General features: G+C 33.5%; 1 protein-coding gene across 1 annotated transcript; it reads left to right on the forward strand.

The window, feature by feature from the left end:
* The first annotated feature begins 598 nt into the window (after positions 1-598).
* LOC139518724 (uncharacterized) lies at positions 599-17,442 on the forward strand. Its single transcript, XM_071310222.1, has 5 exons — positions 599-1,190; positions 9,238-9,728; positions 10,459-10,566; positions 14,757-15,039; positions 17,292-17,442. Exons 1-4 carry the CDS (start codon positions 686-688, stop codon positions 15,018-15,020), a joined length of 1,368 nt encoding a protein of 455 aa, XP_071166323.1. The 5' UTR covers positions 599-685; the 3' UTR covers positions 15,021-15,039; positions 17,292-17,442.
* Positions 17,443-18,439: the final 997 nt, after the last annotated feature.

The following is an 18,439-nucleotide window of genomic DNA, read 5'->3' on the forward strand; positions in this document are numbered from 1 at the left end:
ATCACTTCGTAGATTTTACGGACGCCATCACGAGTTGGTTGACCGTTATCGAATAACTGTTTCACAAATGATATCGGATATGTTCATTAAATCGCTACTACAATCCCCTTCTCCTTCATGAATGTGACCTACCGAATTTGACTATTTACCGGATTTGTTATCTCATAAGCAACACGACGGGTGCATGTGGAGTAGGATCTGCTTACCCTTCCGGAGCACCTGAGATCACCCCAAGTTTTTGGTGGGGTTCTTGTTGTTTATTCTTTAGTTTTCTATGTTGTGTCAGGTGTACTATTGTTTGTCTGTTTGTCCTTTTCATTTTTAGCCATGGTGTTGTCAGTTTATTTTCGATTTATGAGTTTGACTGTCCCTCTGGTATCTTTCGTCCCTCTTTTAAAACAGTCACACTTTGCTGAATATAAACTAACAATTTACCATTTAGTGAAGGCACAATTACTACCACTGTCAAATAAATAAAACAGTGGAAACTGTTTCTTGTGATGTATCCTTATTCCATGTATTTAAAGCCCATATATGAACATTGAAATTTTAGGTCATGATAGCTATAATCGAATAATTTTATTTTTCAGATAGAGTTCTTAAGGCTATTTGGAGAATCGAACAGTGTACATTGTTAAACACCTGCCTACTTTCTGAAAATTGAATTTTGTATTTGTATACAGCAATGGCAGATGTAAAGGAAAGAACATATAGTGCCATGTTTCTTTATAACAGACCTAAGCAGAGTAGCAAACGCAAAAAAGACCGCGACTATGTATTGTCCTATACATTTGTTAAGTTTGCAGTAGAAAAAATGGAAACATGGGGTTTAAAAAGCTATTATCACGACCGTAATGCCAAAGCAGGGAGTAATATATTTGGTGAATTGTTTACCACAGTGGATGCATCGAGATTTATTGTTGTTTTGTGTACAAAAGGATTTTTAAATGATGCTTGGGGAAATTACTCGTCTCATGCTACATTTGCTAAATTGTTAGACCAGAATGATTTGAATAGATTTATTGCCATAGATTTAGAGTTAACAGATCAAATACTTCCAGAGGCTTTCAATACAATGATTGGTCTATCCTTTAGTGACAACTGGCAAAATGAACATGAGGAGTGGGAAAAGTTTAAAAATATTTTTGGCAATCACCAACACCTTCAAATACCTCATGTTGGAATACAAGGTAAAATATTATTTAAAAATCATAAATAATTGAAATGATAGTAGTCCTTTTAACCTATGCTTTATGTGTTGCTAAGGTTATAATCCATAAAAACACTCTTAATTAATTTGACATTTCATAGATAAATATTAAAAAAAAAATCTTACTTGTTTGAATGACTTGTGTATTTGTTTTTAAAATACTAGCTGAAGTTGTTTTGTGATTCCGTATATATTAAACAAATTTTATCTCCTTTTCTTTGAAACTACAGCTTCATAGAATTCATAATCAAGATTCATGTGAGCGTGCTATAAAGTGTCACGCATTGAATGTGACCAAGGGCTTTATTGTGTAATTTTGGATCCTCAATGCTCTTGCACTTTTTACTTGTTTGGCTTTATAAATATTTTGATATGGCGTACTGAATTATAACCCTGGTACCTTTGATAACATTTTAACTATCTAATAGTATGCTTTCTTGCTTTCTAAGTAGCTTCGATATACAATAAGTTTTGAAAGAGAGGCGAAAAATACCATATGGACATTCAAACTCAAAAATGGAAGGTAAACTGATAACGCTATGGCTACAAAGACAAACAGACAAACAATTGTACACAAAACACAGCATAGAAAACTGAAGACTGAGCAACTCGAACCCAACTAAAAAACTAAGGGTGATCTCAGGTGATCGGAATGGTAAGTAGGTCCTTCGTGTTACTCATGTTAGTCCAAACCCAGTGATAAGTCCAATTCGGCAAGTCACATTCTGTAAATGGGGATTGTGGTTACGACATTAGGAATATACCCGTTATCATCTATGAAACGCATATTGGCCATCACGAGTTGGTTGACCGTTATGGAATAATTAGTGATGGCCTCTGTAAAACTTACAAAGAAATGATTTTAACTTTTCCAATTGAAACGCTTGTTTAAGGTGGTACCCAACACTTTCACTAAAATTAATTTGGCTGGTTTAATTTTCATAAAATTTTGACAAAGTATTTACTTTGACCCTTTAAAGGGGCACTAGCTACGAGATATATAAAAAATCTAAAATTTGATTTTTTTCTGTTCAATCAATAATGAAAGTGAAATAGTGAAATGACAATAGACAACTTTCGAGTTCGATGCATTTCCGTCAAAAAGTTTGGTTTTAGTGAACATCATCCGTGCGTTTAGGGGCGTCGTCATTTCCGTTCTAATGTTGAGCGAGTGGTTGGAAAAGTACAAAGCTATATTGCACGAATTGTTCGACAAGTTAAATTCTCAAAATTGTCTTTCAGCACTGCTGTTATTAGGGAATTGTGATTAAGTACCTACAGAACAAATATTATTTCTAGTTTATCCTGCAAAATGAGAATCACTAAGACGCTTGTTGAATATTAATAGTGCAGGGATACAGGCGATCCCTTCTATTTGGTAAATGACGTCATAAAGGCGCGTATAATTGACGAGTTTTTTCCAGTGACGGATGAACTCGAAAGTGGTCTATTCGCTTTTTGCAGCCAAAAAGGTTCAATTTTGTCAAATTACGCTAAGAAACATTGATAATTAGAAATTCACTTGCAAGTGAATGAGTCGACCTCTTTAAATCCTTATCCATGTGAACTTCAATTTAACCCCTAGCTAGAGATTGACAACGCATGCATTGTACGTGAACTGGTTATTTTAAAAAGAAAAAGAATGTCAACAATGAAAGTGAAACTACGGTAAATCATGTGATTACTAAATCGATGCACATAAAATCATTCTTATACGGTTAAAAACAATGAGAAACACCTATTTTTAATCTATAAAATAAAATCAAACAGACCTATAAAAATCCAATTGCACGTGTTACGTGTTGGTTTAGTCTATCCATATCTTTATTTATGTTTACATCGCTTGTATGGTCATCTGAGGTCAAATCGATAGGTAATTAGATGGCGTCTGGACTAAAATACACACGAAACGCGCGTCTGTCGTACAAAATTATAATCCTGGTACTTTGATAACTATTTACACCACTGGGTCGATGCCACTGCTGGTGGACGATTCGTCCCCGAGGGTATCACGAGCCCAGTAGTCAACACTTCGGCGTTGACATGAATATCAATGTTGTGGTCATTTTTATAAATTTCCCGTTTACAAAACTGATTTTTTCGAAAAACTAAGGATTATCCTAGGAATAGATTACCTTAGCCGTATTTGGCACAACTTTTTGGAATTTTGGATCCTAAATGCTCTTCAACTTTGTACTTGTTTGGCTTTATAAATATTTTGATATGAGCGTCACTGGTGAGTCTTATGTAGACGAAACGCGCGTCTGGCGTACAAATTATAATCCTGGTACTTTGATAACTATTAGCTGACTTTACAGAGTTATCTCCGTGTAGTGTTAGGTACCACCTTAAATAACCCTTGTTAACGAAAACCCATAATAAATGAAATCTTTAGAGGAAATACAAGCCCTAGAATATCGTATAAAGTGGTAGATAAATACTCAGTATTCAAGAACTACTGGATTGATGGTACAAATCTTTAGAGGAAATACAAGCCCTAGAATATCGTATAAAGTGGTAGATAAATACTCAGTATTCAAGAACTACTGGATTGATGGTACAAATCTTTAGAGGAAATACAAGCCCTAGAATATCGTATAAAGTGGTAGATAAATACTCAGTCTTCGAGAACTACTGGATTGATGGTACAAATCTTTAGAGGAAATACAAGCCCTAGAATATCGTATAAAGTGGTAGATAAATACTCAGTATTCAAGAACTACTTTATTGATGGTACATAGAAATGTAAAGATCACAATTTTGGAAGTTGAAATAATCTCTTTTGACGTAAAGTGTTGTTTTCAACCGACCCACAGTATCAGTTTCTAGATGTCAGTCAATATATGAGGCAAACATTACTGTGTCTGTTGTTTCCTTTATCTTAAGTTCGATGGGGTAGATGCGTTCAACATAGTCACCAACTGTTGTATTATCAAATGAGAGATTATCTTCTACTAGTATATAGCGGAAAGTAAAGTTAAATAATACTGCTAACGTGTGTGTCTGTATATATACATATAATTTGTTTTATGAAAATATCTATGATCCAGTGTTTACTTTTTAAGATTCAATATATTATGCTATTGACATTGCTGAAGTATACTGTTGAATTATTACGGAAACACGTAGAAACGAATTAGTTGAGCAAAGAAGAAAAGAGGAAAGCGTATTTGCCGTGAAATCAGAAGTATCATCCTTATATTTGAATGTTTTCAAATACTTAAATTTGTTTGATACGTTCATAAGTAGTATTTAATGATATTGCAGTGAGATATGTGGTTGTTCATAATGCTCAGAATATTGAGAAAGTTCAGTTTATTCAAAAATATCTTGGGTGTCATACAATGGACCACGAATGTATAAATGGTGTGATATCATCTTTATACCATTTTCTACATTTGAAAATGCCTGTACCAAGTCAGAAATATGACAGTTCTTGTCCATTCGTTTTTGATGCGTTTTGTTGTTTAATTTTTCCATGTGATTATGGACTTTCCGAATTGATTTTCCTCTAAGTTCAGTATTTTTGTGATTTTACTTTTTTACTATATCTTAGATTGTATAATATTACCGGATTTGTAATAATATGAGCAACACGACTGGTGCCACATGTGGAGCAGGATCTGCTTACCCTCTTTAACACCTGTGATCACCCCCAGTTTTTGGTGGGGTTTCGTGTTGCTTAGTCTTTAGTTTTCTATTTTTTCTGTGTTGTGTCTTGTGTACTATTATTTGTCTATTTGTCTTTTCTTATTTAGCCATGAAGTTGTCAGTTTACTTTCGGTCTATGAGTTTGACTGTTCCTCTGGTGTCTTCCGCAACTCTTTTGAAGACAATTTCATATAGTGTGATTGTTATAATGCAATAACGAGAGTGTACATTAAGCCCTATTATTATAAGCGTTTATCGCCGTTTAAGTTTGTATAAGCATATAAAAAGGTAAAAGACGTATGTTACATTTTTTTTAAATATTTCTACCAATCATTCAAACGTACAACAGACTTGTTATTAACCAGAATTTAATGTAGGTCGTTATTTATGTCGGATGTATTCATTCTTTAGTTATGTTTGCAGTATGTGTTTAGTTATTAGTTAATGTGGCCACAAGTTAATTTTTATGCCCCACCTACGACACGATAGTAGAGGGGCATTATGTTTTCTGGTCTGTGCGTCCGTTCGTCCGTCTGTTCGTTCATCCGTCCGTCCGTTCGTTCGTCCGTCTGTCCCACTTCAGGTTAAAGTTTTTGGTCAAGGTAGTTTTTGATGAAGTTGAAGTCCAATCAACTTAAAACTGAGTATACATGTGCCCTATGATATGATCGTTCTTATTTAAATGCCAAATTAGAGTTTTGACCCCAATTTTACGGTTCACTGAACATAGAAAATGATGGTGCAAATTTCAGGTTAAAGTTGTTGGTCAAGGTAGTTTTTGATAAAGTAGAAGTCCAATCAACTAGAAACTTAGTATACATGTTCCCTTTGATAAGATCATTCTAATTTTAATGCCAAATTAGAGAATTTATTCCAATTTTACGGTCCACTAAACATAGAAAATGATAGTGCGAGTGGGGCATCCGTGTACTGTGGACACATTCTTGTTTTCTTCTGTTTAGTATTAAATTTATATTAAGATCCATTTTGTTACATCTTTTGATCAATTTTATTTGGCAATCGCCAATGGCAGTCAGCAGGGTTACAGAACATCAGTTGCTCGACCTGTTAGTCAAATGCGTTTTGTTTGAATATACTTTTTCACTTTTTTGGTCTTTTGGAAAATGTTGTTTGTGCTGTTTTTAGACCCTTCTACAACGAAATTTGTTTTACATGCACACGTATAAAAATTTCAGTTTTTATCCAACGCAATCATAGGTTTGAACGTAGTTTTCAATTTAGACTCGTTTATATTTTTTCGTTTGGGCTTGTATCATATTTTCCCTCCGGTTTATATGATCCGTTCACCTATATTGACTCTTAAAATTCAAGAGTCTATCTAAAAATGAGGTTACTTTTCTAAAAATGAGGGTACTTTTTATATGGCCTTCCAATACCGTTTCGATCCCTAAGGGAGCTACCATTTGATTTTTATGGGGGGGGGGGGGGGGGGGAGTGGGGCTAGGATGAAATTTGAAAAAAATAGGCAGGACAGGAGTTTTGAGTTAAAAAAAAGTCAGGATGTGACACTTGCAAAATCAAAAAGTCAGGACGACAATTTAGGTAAAAAAAAGTCAGGATAAACTAAAAAAAAAAAGGCAGGACCGATTAAAGTGAAAAATAAAAAGGCAGCACCGTATGTTTGTGGCATAACATCGTGGCCACAAGTTAATTTTTTTTTCTGTTTAGTATTAAATTTATATTAAGATCCATTTTGTTACATCTTGTGATCAATTTTATTTGGCAATCGCCAATGGCAGTCAGCAGGGTTAAAGAACATCAGTTGTTCGACCTGTTAGTCAAATGCGTTTTGTTTAAATATACTTTTTCACTTTTTTGGTCTTTTGGAAAATGTTGTTTGTGCTGTTTTTAGACCCTTCTACAACGAAATTTGTACGTCTGAGTCAGTGACAACTCTACAACAGATGTATCCATCGGATCGCCATCAATGATGGTGATACATGGCTGTGTACATAATGTATATACAACTCGTCTAAACATCAACCCAACAATGTTAGATCTGTAAATTTGCTTTCGCAAATTTTTGGTTCTTCCCTCGGCATGGGTTCGAATCCCGGCGAGGGAAGAACCAAAAATTTGCGAAAGCAAATTTACAGATCTAACATTGTTGGGTTGATGTTTAGACGAGTTGTATATATATATATATATAAGTACGTCTGAGTCAGTGACAACTCTACAACAGATGTATCCATCGGATCGCCATCAATGATGGTGATACATGGCTGTGTACATAATGTATATACAAGTTTAGACGAGTTGTATATATATATATATATATAACTCGTCTAAACATCAACCCAACAATGTTAGATCTGTAAATTTGCTTTCGCAAATTTTTTGTTCTTCCCTCGCCGGGATTCGTACCCATGCTACTGTGATATCGTGACACCAAATCGCCTGCACTGCAGCCGTCCCGCTAGACCACACGACCACCTGGGCTCTCATAAAAGAGCTTTCGGTGGGCATGTGTTACCTTTCCACGTCAGTTTTAATCTATCGGCGTACTACAGTACATGATATATAAGGCATGAAGATGTTATTGTTACAGATCAGCTAAATTATCTATAGTAAAGGATCCTACAAATTAATGTAAGATACAGTCACAGAAAATAATTATATTCATAAGTACGTCTGAGTCAGTGACAACCCTACAACAGATGTATCCATCGGATCGCCATCAATGATGGTGATACATGGCTGTGTACATAATGTATATACAACTCGTCTAAACATCAACCCAACAATGTTAGATCTGTAAATTTGCTTTCGCAAATTTTTTGTTCTTCCCTCGCCGGGATTCGAACCCATGCTACTGTGATATCGTGACACCAAATCGCCTGCACTGCAGCCGTCCCGCTAGACCACACGACCACCTGGGCTCTCATAAAAGAGCTTTCGGTGGGCATGTGTTACCTTTCCACGTCAGTTTTAATCTAGCGGCGTACTACAGTACATGATATATAAGGCATGAAGATGTTATTGTTACAGATCAGCTAAATTATCTATAGTAAAGGATCCTACAAATTAATGTAAGATACAGTCACAGAAAATAATTATATTCATAAGTACGTCTGAGTCAGTGACAACCCTACAACAGATGTATCCATCGGATCGCCATCAATGATGGTGATACATGGCTGTGTACATAATGTATATACAACTCGTCTAAACATCAACCCAACAATGTTAGATCTGTAAATTTGCTTTCGCAAATTTTTTGTTCTTCCCTCGCCGGGATTCGAACCCATGCTACTGTGATATCGTGACATCAAATCGCCTGCACTGCAGCCGTCCCGCTAGACCACACGACCACCTGGGCTCTCATAAAAGAGCTTTCGGTGGGCATGTGTTACCTTTCCACGTCAGTTTAAATCTAGCGGCGTACTACAGTACATGATATATAAGGCATGAAGATGTTATTGTTACAGATCAGCTAAATTATCTATAGTAAAGGATCCTACAAATTAATGTAAGATACAGTCACAGAAAATAATTATATTCATAAGTACGTCTGAGTATATATATATATATATATATATATAGAGTCTATAAGAATCAACCAACCAGTAAACTTTATAGGTATTGGATCATCAAAATAGACAATACTACACAAACAGGAAAAATTATATGAGTCTGAAAGATTGTGTATACAATCTTTCAGACTCATATATATATATATAGGCTAAGCGATTGGTGCTTTAGCTAAGGTGTGAGTTCGAATCCCGCTGAGGGACGAACAAAAAATTGTCAGTAGAAAATCTAACTCTAACACTGTTTGGAGTAATTTTCAGACTTATATATATATATATATATATATATATACTTATCGCTATTTTGTGCATTTTTCTTTTTTTTGTGATAATTTTCATATCATGCTACTCGCTTGAGATGGAAAATTATCGCTAGAAACCAAGCATGCACGTGGCGTTGCTAACGAAATTGACATGAAATTGACAACGTCGTTATAGGTAAAATAGCGATAAAAAGATTATCATTGTTCATCTCAACTCGATTGCCTTTCTCGCTTTCGCCGTCCCGGCTCAAGCAAGAAATCAATCTCGTTGAGATGATCACCGATAATCTATAAATATCATTGTGTTGATGTGGATTATTTGTTAAGCTATTAAAGAACTGAATTGCATTCTATTCATTCAATGTTGTAATATAAATCATGCTGTCGATTTGTTGATGTTTTTTTTTTTAATCGCACCTTTTTGGATCATGCTGCTTTTATTAGCTTACTATAAATTTACTCATGTTGCAGGTAGTTATGTGATTTGTAATTGTAACCTTGTCATTGTGTTTTATATGATTAATTGTTTGCACGAAATCAAATTTATGTTTGTTTATGACAGAAATCAGTTGTATTGAAAGCGATGGAGAACCGAATGAACCATCTGAAATTAACAGCATATTAAAATCTGTGAATCAGAATACAACAAATAGATCTGATAATGCAATTCCTTTACATCAACAATCGTGCATAGGCAATCAACACAATCTTGCTAAGATGCAATCCAATGACAGCTCGACACATGAGTTAGATTCAAACAACTCAGCTACTATTCCCATAGCAACAAATCCAGCATCATCATCAACAACTACATCAGGTCTACATGTTGAAAGCAGCCAAAGCACAACACAAACAGGTGTTGGTCTGACATCATCAGTAGCCACTCCTCCAAGCACAGTAACGCCTTTTACACGGCGCAATATGAAGGAAAACAAAATCCTTCCACATAAAGATCAAACAAGTACTACAATGCAGACGCCTGGTAATAGAGAGCCTCCTGATGGTGCAGCACCTTCAACTTATTCACAAAATTCTTCAGATACAAAATTAAAGGTTATTCTACCATAAAATAATATCCAAATCAAAAGTAGGATGTCAAGAAATGAAAAAATAAAAAAATGGAGTAAACTTCTGGGAAGTACTAAAAATAGGAAGTGAAAAATAACTGGAAATATTTGGGAAATAAATTTGAAAAAACAAACATTATTTACATAATTTTATTATTAATTTACATTTACATATGACGTGGCCCTGTACTTATACATCCTATCATTTTCTCATTGTTCTATGATAATTTCTGCATTCTTGTCTTTATTTTTTCGCTAATGTGCTTTGTCTGTGTTTTTTGGGGGGTTTATTACTTGCACGTGACGTTGCTCTGTTATAATACACCCCGTCATTGTGTTATTGTGTCATGGTAAATGATTTTTATATATCTGTTTGTTTTATAGTGATTATCATAATAACACAACGTTAACTGCTGAACCCCTATTTTTTATATTTTACCTATTATGTCTGCTTGTTTTGTTCACACATTGTTGTCAATATAATGGAATTGTATACGACTGTCATACAAGTGAAAGGTTTAGCTAGCTATAATTAGGTTTAATCCACCATTTTCTACACAAGATAATGCCTGTATCAAGTCAGGAATATGACCGATGTCTTTGAGCATTCGATTTTGCCACATTGATTAGAGACTTTCCGTTTTGAATTATCCTCGGAGTTCAGTATGTTTGTGATTTTACTTTTTTCAAAACTTATTTGAATATTTATTTTACAGGAAATAGTTGGCAGAGACACTGTTGATGAAAATTATCTTTTCGGTAAATTAAAAATAAATGATGTAGAACTTGAAAACAGCGACCAAGGTAGCTCCATAGACAATCAGGTATCAATGTATTGTTGCTCATATTTTTGTAATAATTGTCTAAAATCATTTAGTTCCTGGAAGGTTTGATAGCTATAAAACCAGGGTTAACCCACCATTTTCTTCTACAAAATGCCGTCAGCATTATGACTTCCATTTTTGTTTCCTGCAAATTCGTTGCAGGGGCATAGAAATACTGATCGTCCAACTGTCTATACGGTCTTGTTAACGCTCTCACGAACACAATTCTTGACAGATGTTTATGACAGTTTTATCATATGTTAATTTAGCAATGTTTTAGACGAGTTTAAAAAATCAATGCGAACATTGATTTTTAATACAGGTATGACCTTGGAAAGATTTATTATATTAAAAATTCCCATGTTAGCGCTCTCATGTGTATATTTTAGCCAGATATTATTGAAACTTTTATCATAAGTTAACATTAGCAGTTTTTTGAACGATTTCGTAAAAAAGGTACCGATCAATTAATTTAAAAAGAGTTATGGCCCTTGGAAATATTAATGATATGAACATTGTCAGATGAGCACTTTTTGCCCGATTTTTTGAAATTTATATTATTCGATTATATCAAAAGAGGGACGAAAGATACCAAAGGGACAGTCAAACTCATAAATCTAAAACAAACCGACAACGCCATGGTCAAAAATGAAAAAGACAAACAGAAAAACAATAGTACACATGACACAACATAGAAAACTAAAGAATAAACAACACGAACCCCACCAAAAACTAGGGATGATCTCAGGTGCTCCGGAAGGGTAAGCAGATCCTGCTCCACATGTGGCACATTGTTTTGAAGAGTTCAAAAATCAGTGCCGAGGTTTGGTTTTTATAGAGTTATGGCCCTTGGAAATTTTGGTTATATAAATATGGAACATTGCATTGTAAGCACTCTTGTGTGTACAATTCTTGCCAGATTTTTATGAAATTTATAATACAGGTACATATTATCAATGTTAAGGAAAAAAAAACATCAGTGCAGATAAAAAAAAAATTAAGAGAGTTAAGTCCCTATGATAAATTGATTAATTGGAAAATTGCGTTGTTAGCGCTCTCATGTGTACAATTATTGTCATACTCTTATGAAACTTTTATGCATTTCGGTGTTGACATGAATATCAATTATATGGTCAGTTTATCAATTTCCTGTTACAAAACTTTTATACAAAATTTTTCGAAAAACTAAGGATTTTCTTATCCCAGGAATAGATTACCTTAGCCGTATTTGGCATTTTTGGGAATTTTGGGTCCTTAATGCTCTTTAACTTTGTACTTGTTTAGCTTTTATAACTATTTTGATCTGAGCGTCACCTATGAGTATTATGTGGACATAACGCGCGTCTGGCGTATTAAATTATAATCCTGGTACCTTTGTTAACTATATGATAGGTTTATATCAGCACAGTCTTTGACACTTTCCAAAATCAGTGCTGATCAAATATTTTTGAGGAGTTTTTCCCCCTTGAAAAATTTATTATAACTTTTAAAAATCCCATTACATTTGCTCAGAAGCCTTCGTTCTCTAAAATATTTATAAATTGATTTAAACGAACATAAATAATTTTTTAGTTAATGAATGGATACAATATTGCAATGTTCGGGACATTGGAATTTAAGGGGGTAGACCTTGGTTCAGGGAGATAACTCTTTAAATCATCAGTACGTTTGTAAAAGTCAAGTTCATCAATGTATTTTAAGCATTTGCCTGAAACAGATTGAAAATAATCTATGTAACCTAGGAGCTTAGAATATATTTTTAAAAATGGTTGACACAAACGTACTGATGATTTTAAGAGTTATTTCCCTTAAACTAAGTCTACCTCCTTAACTATATTCTTTTATTCTGTTTGTTATTGTAGTTCAGCATTATATTTTGTAAGGTTTTATGGAATTTCATGCTAGGTATTTCTGTTTATTTTTTTCACACATAATTAACAAAATGCATAGGTAGAAATGCTGTATGAATTTAAAGAAACAAACTAAAAAAGTATATAAAGCAGATTTTTTTTCTCACTTAAATTAATGTACATGTATACCTTATTTGGATGGAGAGTTGTCTCATTGGCACTCACACCACATCTGCCTTTATCTACTTAACATGTTAAAAGAACTTTTATCCTAGGATTTTTGTGCTTGGGGTTTATGTAAAGTTTTATTATTTCCATGTTTAGGAGTCTTGGAACCCTTTGTTCTAGGATTATTTTGTGTGTGGATCATATAACCTTTTGAACAAGGATTTTTTTTTGTGTGAGGGTCGCGTAAACTGTTGTGATGGGATTCCTGTGTTTGTGGTTCATGAAAACTTTTGTTCTATGATATCCTGTTGTACTTTATTTGAAATCTTTGATTTAGGAAATGGATATTTTGTATCGTAAGCTCCAACGGCATCCGTTGATGATTTGAAAGTCGGAAATTGAGTGTACTGGCAACGCGTCAGCCAACGGGTATTTACGATCATCGAATCACCAATTGATGCATGCAGTGGGAGCTTAAACCATACATCTGAAATCCGTCAAACGTCGGCTGCGCTTGCAAATATATATTCATAAAATTTGTAAATTGATGTCCTGAAAATAGGTGACCGTATCCAAACAAATTAAACGTTACAAACGATGTTACATTAGAATCTAAAAGTCCTGCTTTTGTGGGTCATTATTGGAAACTGTTTTTGTAGGTGTCCATTTTTTTCTAGAATTCCTGTGTTTGTGGTTGATAAGCACATTTGTTCTAGCATTTCGGTAGTTGTATTGTTTATCATTTTAACAACGTGTTTTATAGTTCTTTTATTTGTCTTTGTTCTATTATTAATATTACTTTTACTGTTGAATGGTTTTATGTGATATCCGTTTGATGTGGCTCGGTACTTATACATCTCGTCTATGTGTTTGTATTGTCTTTCATTTTTTGGTAGCGTGTTTTGTATATGCGACTTTTTGTATTTCTTTGGTTCTTATAACGTGAATCTGTACTTTAAAAGATCCCGTCAGCATGATATTGTTCTATTATGAATTACAAAATACGTTGAACCATAAACGTCAAAATCATTCAATCGCGTAGTGGAATTAACTATTTTGTGGATTCTTATAAATTTTATATATAACTTTTCGACTATTTTCAATTTCGGTCTATTGATGAAATTTATTCTTACATACTTTTGATTTTTTAACCCTATATGCTTACATTGCCTATGTAAATTTTAAAATTGTTTGTATGCACTTTGAACGACAAATCTATGTGACGAATAAATTTTCTGACGTCAGACACACAAATCAATGAATGTGTTTGTAGATAGATGTTTTTGTGTTCTGTTGAATTGTTCCTTTTAGAATTGTTATACGATGATCACTGATGTACCCATATTTTGACTTTTTCATTTATTGTGTCAGTTTAGTTAATCCACCATTGTCTACATTTGAAAATGCCTGTACCAAGTCAGGAATATGACAGTTCTTGTCTGTTCGTTTTTGATGCGTTTTGTTATTTGATTTTGCCATGTGATTATGGACTTTCCGAATTCATATGGTTGCAGTTGATAGAAACTTTGTCTTATGATGCTTGTGATTGTGGTTCTAGCAAACTTTATTATATGATTCCTGTTGGAGTAATTGACGACAACATATGTATAAGATTCTTTGGGCATTTTCCTTTGGGTCCAAATCTTCATGGTTCATGGCAACTTTTACTCTCATTTTCAAGTTCTTGATAAATGGAAATTATGAATATTCTGTGGTTATAGGTAAAAGGAATTGATTATAGAATGACATGTTATGGAATTACTGGGGATCCTCTCCTTATTAAAACATGTCATCCATTCACCTCCTGTACCTTTAATATGAAGGCAGCAGCTGAAATCCTGCTTGTGCAAATACATGTCCACCATCTCATTACCCTTCCGGAGCAACTGAGATCACCCCTAGTTTTGGTGGGGTTCTTTAGTTTTCTATGATGTGTTATGTGTACTATTGCTTGTCTGTTTGTCCTTTTCATTTTTAGTCATGGCGTTGTAAGTTTATTGTCGATTTTTGAAGAGAAAAAAAAAAACAATACATGTGAATTCATCAACAAAAAGTAAGCATCTGATGTTTAATGGTCGTAATTTAAATATTTATAGAGTGAGTTTTAGAAGGATTAAATATATGTTATCATGCCAAATAAGTAAATATATTTTCTTTTTGTGTCTGTTACAGGTTAGCACTGATTCACTTAAAACTGAGACCACAAAAGGCCGAGTCTGTTCACAGCAACCTGATCATACTGAAAGATATGTTTGTCCAAATTCGAATTCTCAGCACGATTGTGGAAATGGTCAGGGTCTGGATTTGCAATCCGTTTTAAATGACCACCAAGATACAAATAGTTTCCACACGGAGTCTATAGGAATAAATAGAGTAAATGATTGTAGTGCTCTACTGCCAAACAACAATAGTGATGGGTATGGATCAATGGATTGACCTGCTACAAACACACAAGGTAACTACAAACTAGTACCGATCAAATATTTTTAAAAGAGTTATTCTCCTTGAAAATATTACCGTAAATATATTTGAAATTACAAATTACATTTACTCCTAAGCCTTCATTCCTCTTAAAGTATTGATAAAATTTTAAAGAGCCAAAGTAATTGCCTTTAGACATATAAAAATTGTTTAATACGGGATACATTTGAACTCTGTTCTTTCATTTGTTTAGCTCACCTGGGCCGGAGGGCCAAGTGAGCTTTTCTCATCACTTGGCGTCCGTCGTCGTTAACTTTTACAAAAATATTCTCTGAAACTACTGGGCCAAATTTAACCATACTTGGCCACAATCATCATTGGGGTATCTTGTTTAAAAAATGTGTCCGGTGACCCGGTCAACCAACCATGATGGCTGCCATGGCTAAAACATAGAACATAGGGGTAAACTGTAGATTTTGGCTTATATCTCTGAAACCAAAATATTTAGAGCTATCTGACATGGAGTAAAATTGTTTATGAGGTCAAGATCTATCTGCCCATAAATTTTCAGATGAATTGGATAACCAGTTGTTGGGTAAATGCCCGTGAATTGGTAATTTTAAGGAAATTTTGCCATTTTTGGTTATTTTTGAATATTATTATAGATAGAGATAAACTGTAAACAGCAATAATGTTCAGCAAAGTAAGATCTACAAAAAAAGTAAACATGACCAAAATGGTCAGTTGGCCTCTTAACGAGTTATTGCCCTTTATCGTAAACTTTTCGTCAATTTTTGTAATCTTTACAAACATTTTCTCCTCTGAAACCCCTGCGACAAATTGAACCTAACTTGTCCACAATCATCATAAGGGGTCGACCATTTGATATTCTGGGGGGGGGGGGGGCAGGAGGATTTTGAAAATGAATAACTCAGCCTTGAAAATCACAAAAATAAATGGTTTGTTCTGTGGTAGTTTAAAAATAAATTACCTGACTTGCAATGTATTGGAAATAAATAACTCAGCAGGTCTAATCGAAAGTATGAGATGGCACCAGATTCTTCATAAATTCATCTTTTTCCTTTCCCAAAAAAAATTTGGAAACACTTCCCAATTTTTTTAATAATTAAAGTATATATAGAATATTTAAATATACTTGAAATGTCTGAAAATTGGTTTCATTTAACTTGAGGTATATAGTCTCAGGAAACCTTACCTCACTTTTATTTTTAACAGGGCCGTAACTACATTGAGGCAAATGCCTCATGTAGGAAAAGACCAAACGCTTGTCTCAATATCAAATGTTGTTCACGGCGATTGCCTTGCAAGAAGCAAGTTCTGTTTTCCCTCAGACGTCTTGAATATTCTTATAGATAGAGATAAACAGCAATAATGTACAGCAAAGTAAAACCTACAAAAAAGTCAACATGATCAAAATGGTCAATTGACCTCTTAATTATTGCTCTTTATAGTCAATTTTTAACAATTTTCATAAATTTTTTTAAATTTTGTAAATTTAAAAAAAAAGATTTTAACTACTGGGATAGATTCATAGGTTCATTAGATAGAGATAATTGTAAGCAGCAAGAATGTTCAATAAGGTAAGATCTACAAACACATCACCATCACCAAAAGACAATTTTGTCATGAATCCATCTGTGTCCTTCGTTTATGATATGCGCATAGACCAAGGTGAGCGACACCGGCTCTTTAGATCCTCTAATTTAATTTCTTTTTATGATTTCAAAAAGGATCACTCAATGTACTTATAGACTTTTCTTTCATTATTGTGTACACAAAATCGTTTACACTGGGCCATAAAAAAAGAATAGGTTTGTTTGCCCAAACCCTACCTACCCAGAAAAAAAGCTGCCTACTCAAATTCTTTTATTGTCCTGATTTGAAGAAGTTTTATTTTAATCAGATAGGCATGAAGACTAATAAACATCCGATACATCAATTTCTTTTAAAAAAAAAATGCCTAACTACCTACCCACTGTCTCAACCTTGGGTAGGGTTTGGGCAAACCAAAATATTTTTAATTGTGGCCTTGCTGTCAATGTAATAATATAGAATTAACAGCGTACAAGAAATTACACAGAAGAAATATTTATCTTAAAAGCTTCATAGCTGCATAACTTTTAATACATATAGCGATGTACCTTTATATATAGGGCCCAACATTTTAATCTAAAATCATACTTATTCAGTATACTCATGAAATACTTGCTTTTACTTTTAAATTTTACTAACTATGGGAAATTAATTGTGTCTTAAAATTTACAGGTGCTTCCGCTTTATTGTCTACAATGAAAAGAATGGTACATGCTATGAGATCTATAATGAAAAATACTGTGGGGCCATGATTAATTCGGTGATCTTTGTACAGAAATAGAATCAAAGTTTTATTGGAATAAATTATATATTTATATTTTAATATATTATTTGTGATTTTTATTTAAATTTGTGTTCATTCTTCATTAAAAAAAAATGCATGCCCTATTTACAAATACACATGTCCAATAACTAATGCTGAAATTATTCCGACAACTGTCAAACAGCAATATAATGGGGAATATAAAAATACTGTATTATTGCATATAATGCCCAAGTAAGGGTTATGCAGTTGTGATATTTGTTTCAATCAATTTACTGATAATTGTAACAAAAAAACCTTGTTTGATGATTATGACAGTGATTTGTTTCAAGTGAAATATAACATGATTGCATTTTGTGAACATTCTATTTTAGAATTAAAAATTAAGAAATGTTTTGCCAAAAAAAATTAAAGCAATTTATACCTTGGGTAGAATAATCTTAGTTTTTCCAATAATTCAACATGTTATATATTTTAATTTATAATAAACACTTCACTCTTTTGGGGACTTTTGATTATTTTATTTACTGTAGAATGTTATAAATATTGTATACGCAAACCCTGTCTGTGTAATTAATATGAATGTATAACTTGTGTATGAAAAACATATAAAATATCCCTGGACATTGGATCATTGTAAACACAGAGCCCCTTGTGTATACTTCCCTGGGTTATACAAGGTAAATTATATTCAGGTGATTTTCAATAAATGTATTTCAAGTCTTAAAAAAAACAACAACAAAAAACCACTTCACTTATATTTCATTTCAACACAAAAAGGGTGACTACTGGTCTTGTGATACCCGCGAGAGACGTCCAACAAAACAAATAAAAGATACCAGGGGTTTATAATTTGGTAACCATGTCATGCGTTTTGTCTTCATAAGACTAATCAGAGGCCCTTGAATCAAAACATTTGTTATCCATTTGTTTGATGTGTTTTATCATTTGATTAGGGACGTTCCGTTTTGAATTTTCATCGGAGTTCAGTATTTTTGTGATTTCACTTTTTGTTACACTAAATGTTATATGAAGTTCATGAACAATATAAAATTGA

The sequence above is a fragment of the Mytilus edulis genome, chromosome 4 (assembly GCF_963676685.1).
Source record: "Mytilus edulis chromosome 4, xbMytEdul2.2, whole genome shotgun sequence".
Lineage (NCBI taxonomy): Eukaryota > Metazoa > Mollusca > Bivalvia > Mytilida > Mytilidae > Mytilus > Mytilus edulis.

Bases quoted from the DNA above. Each gene is read 5' to 3' on its own strand.
- LOC139518724 (XM_071310222.1), top strand. From the start codon at position 686: ATGGCAGATGTAAAGGAAAGAACATATAGTGCCATGTTTCTTTATAAC. The intron at 1,191-9,237 runs GTAAAATATTAT...TGTTTATGACAG, and splicing joins ACCTCATGTTGGAATACAAG to AAATCAGTTGTATTGAAAGC. The intron at 9,729-10,458 runs GTTATTCTACCA...TTTATTTTACAG, and splicing joins CTTCAGATACAAAATTAAAG to GAAATAGTTGGCAGAGACAC.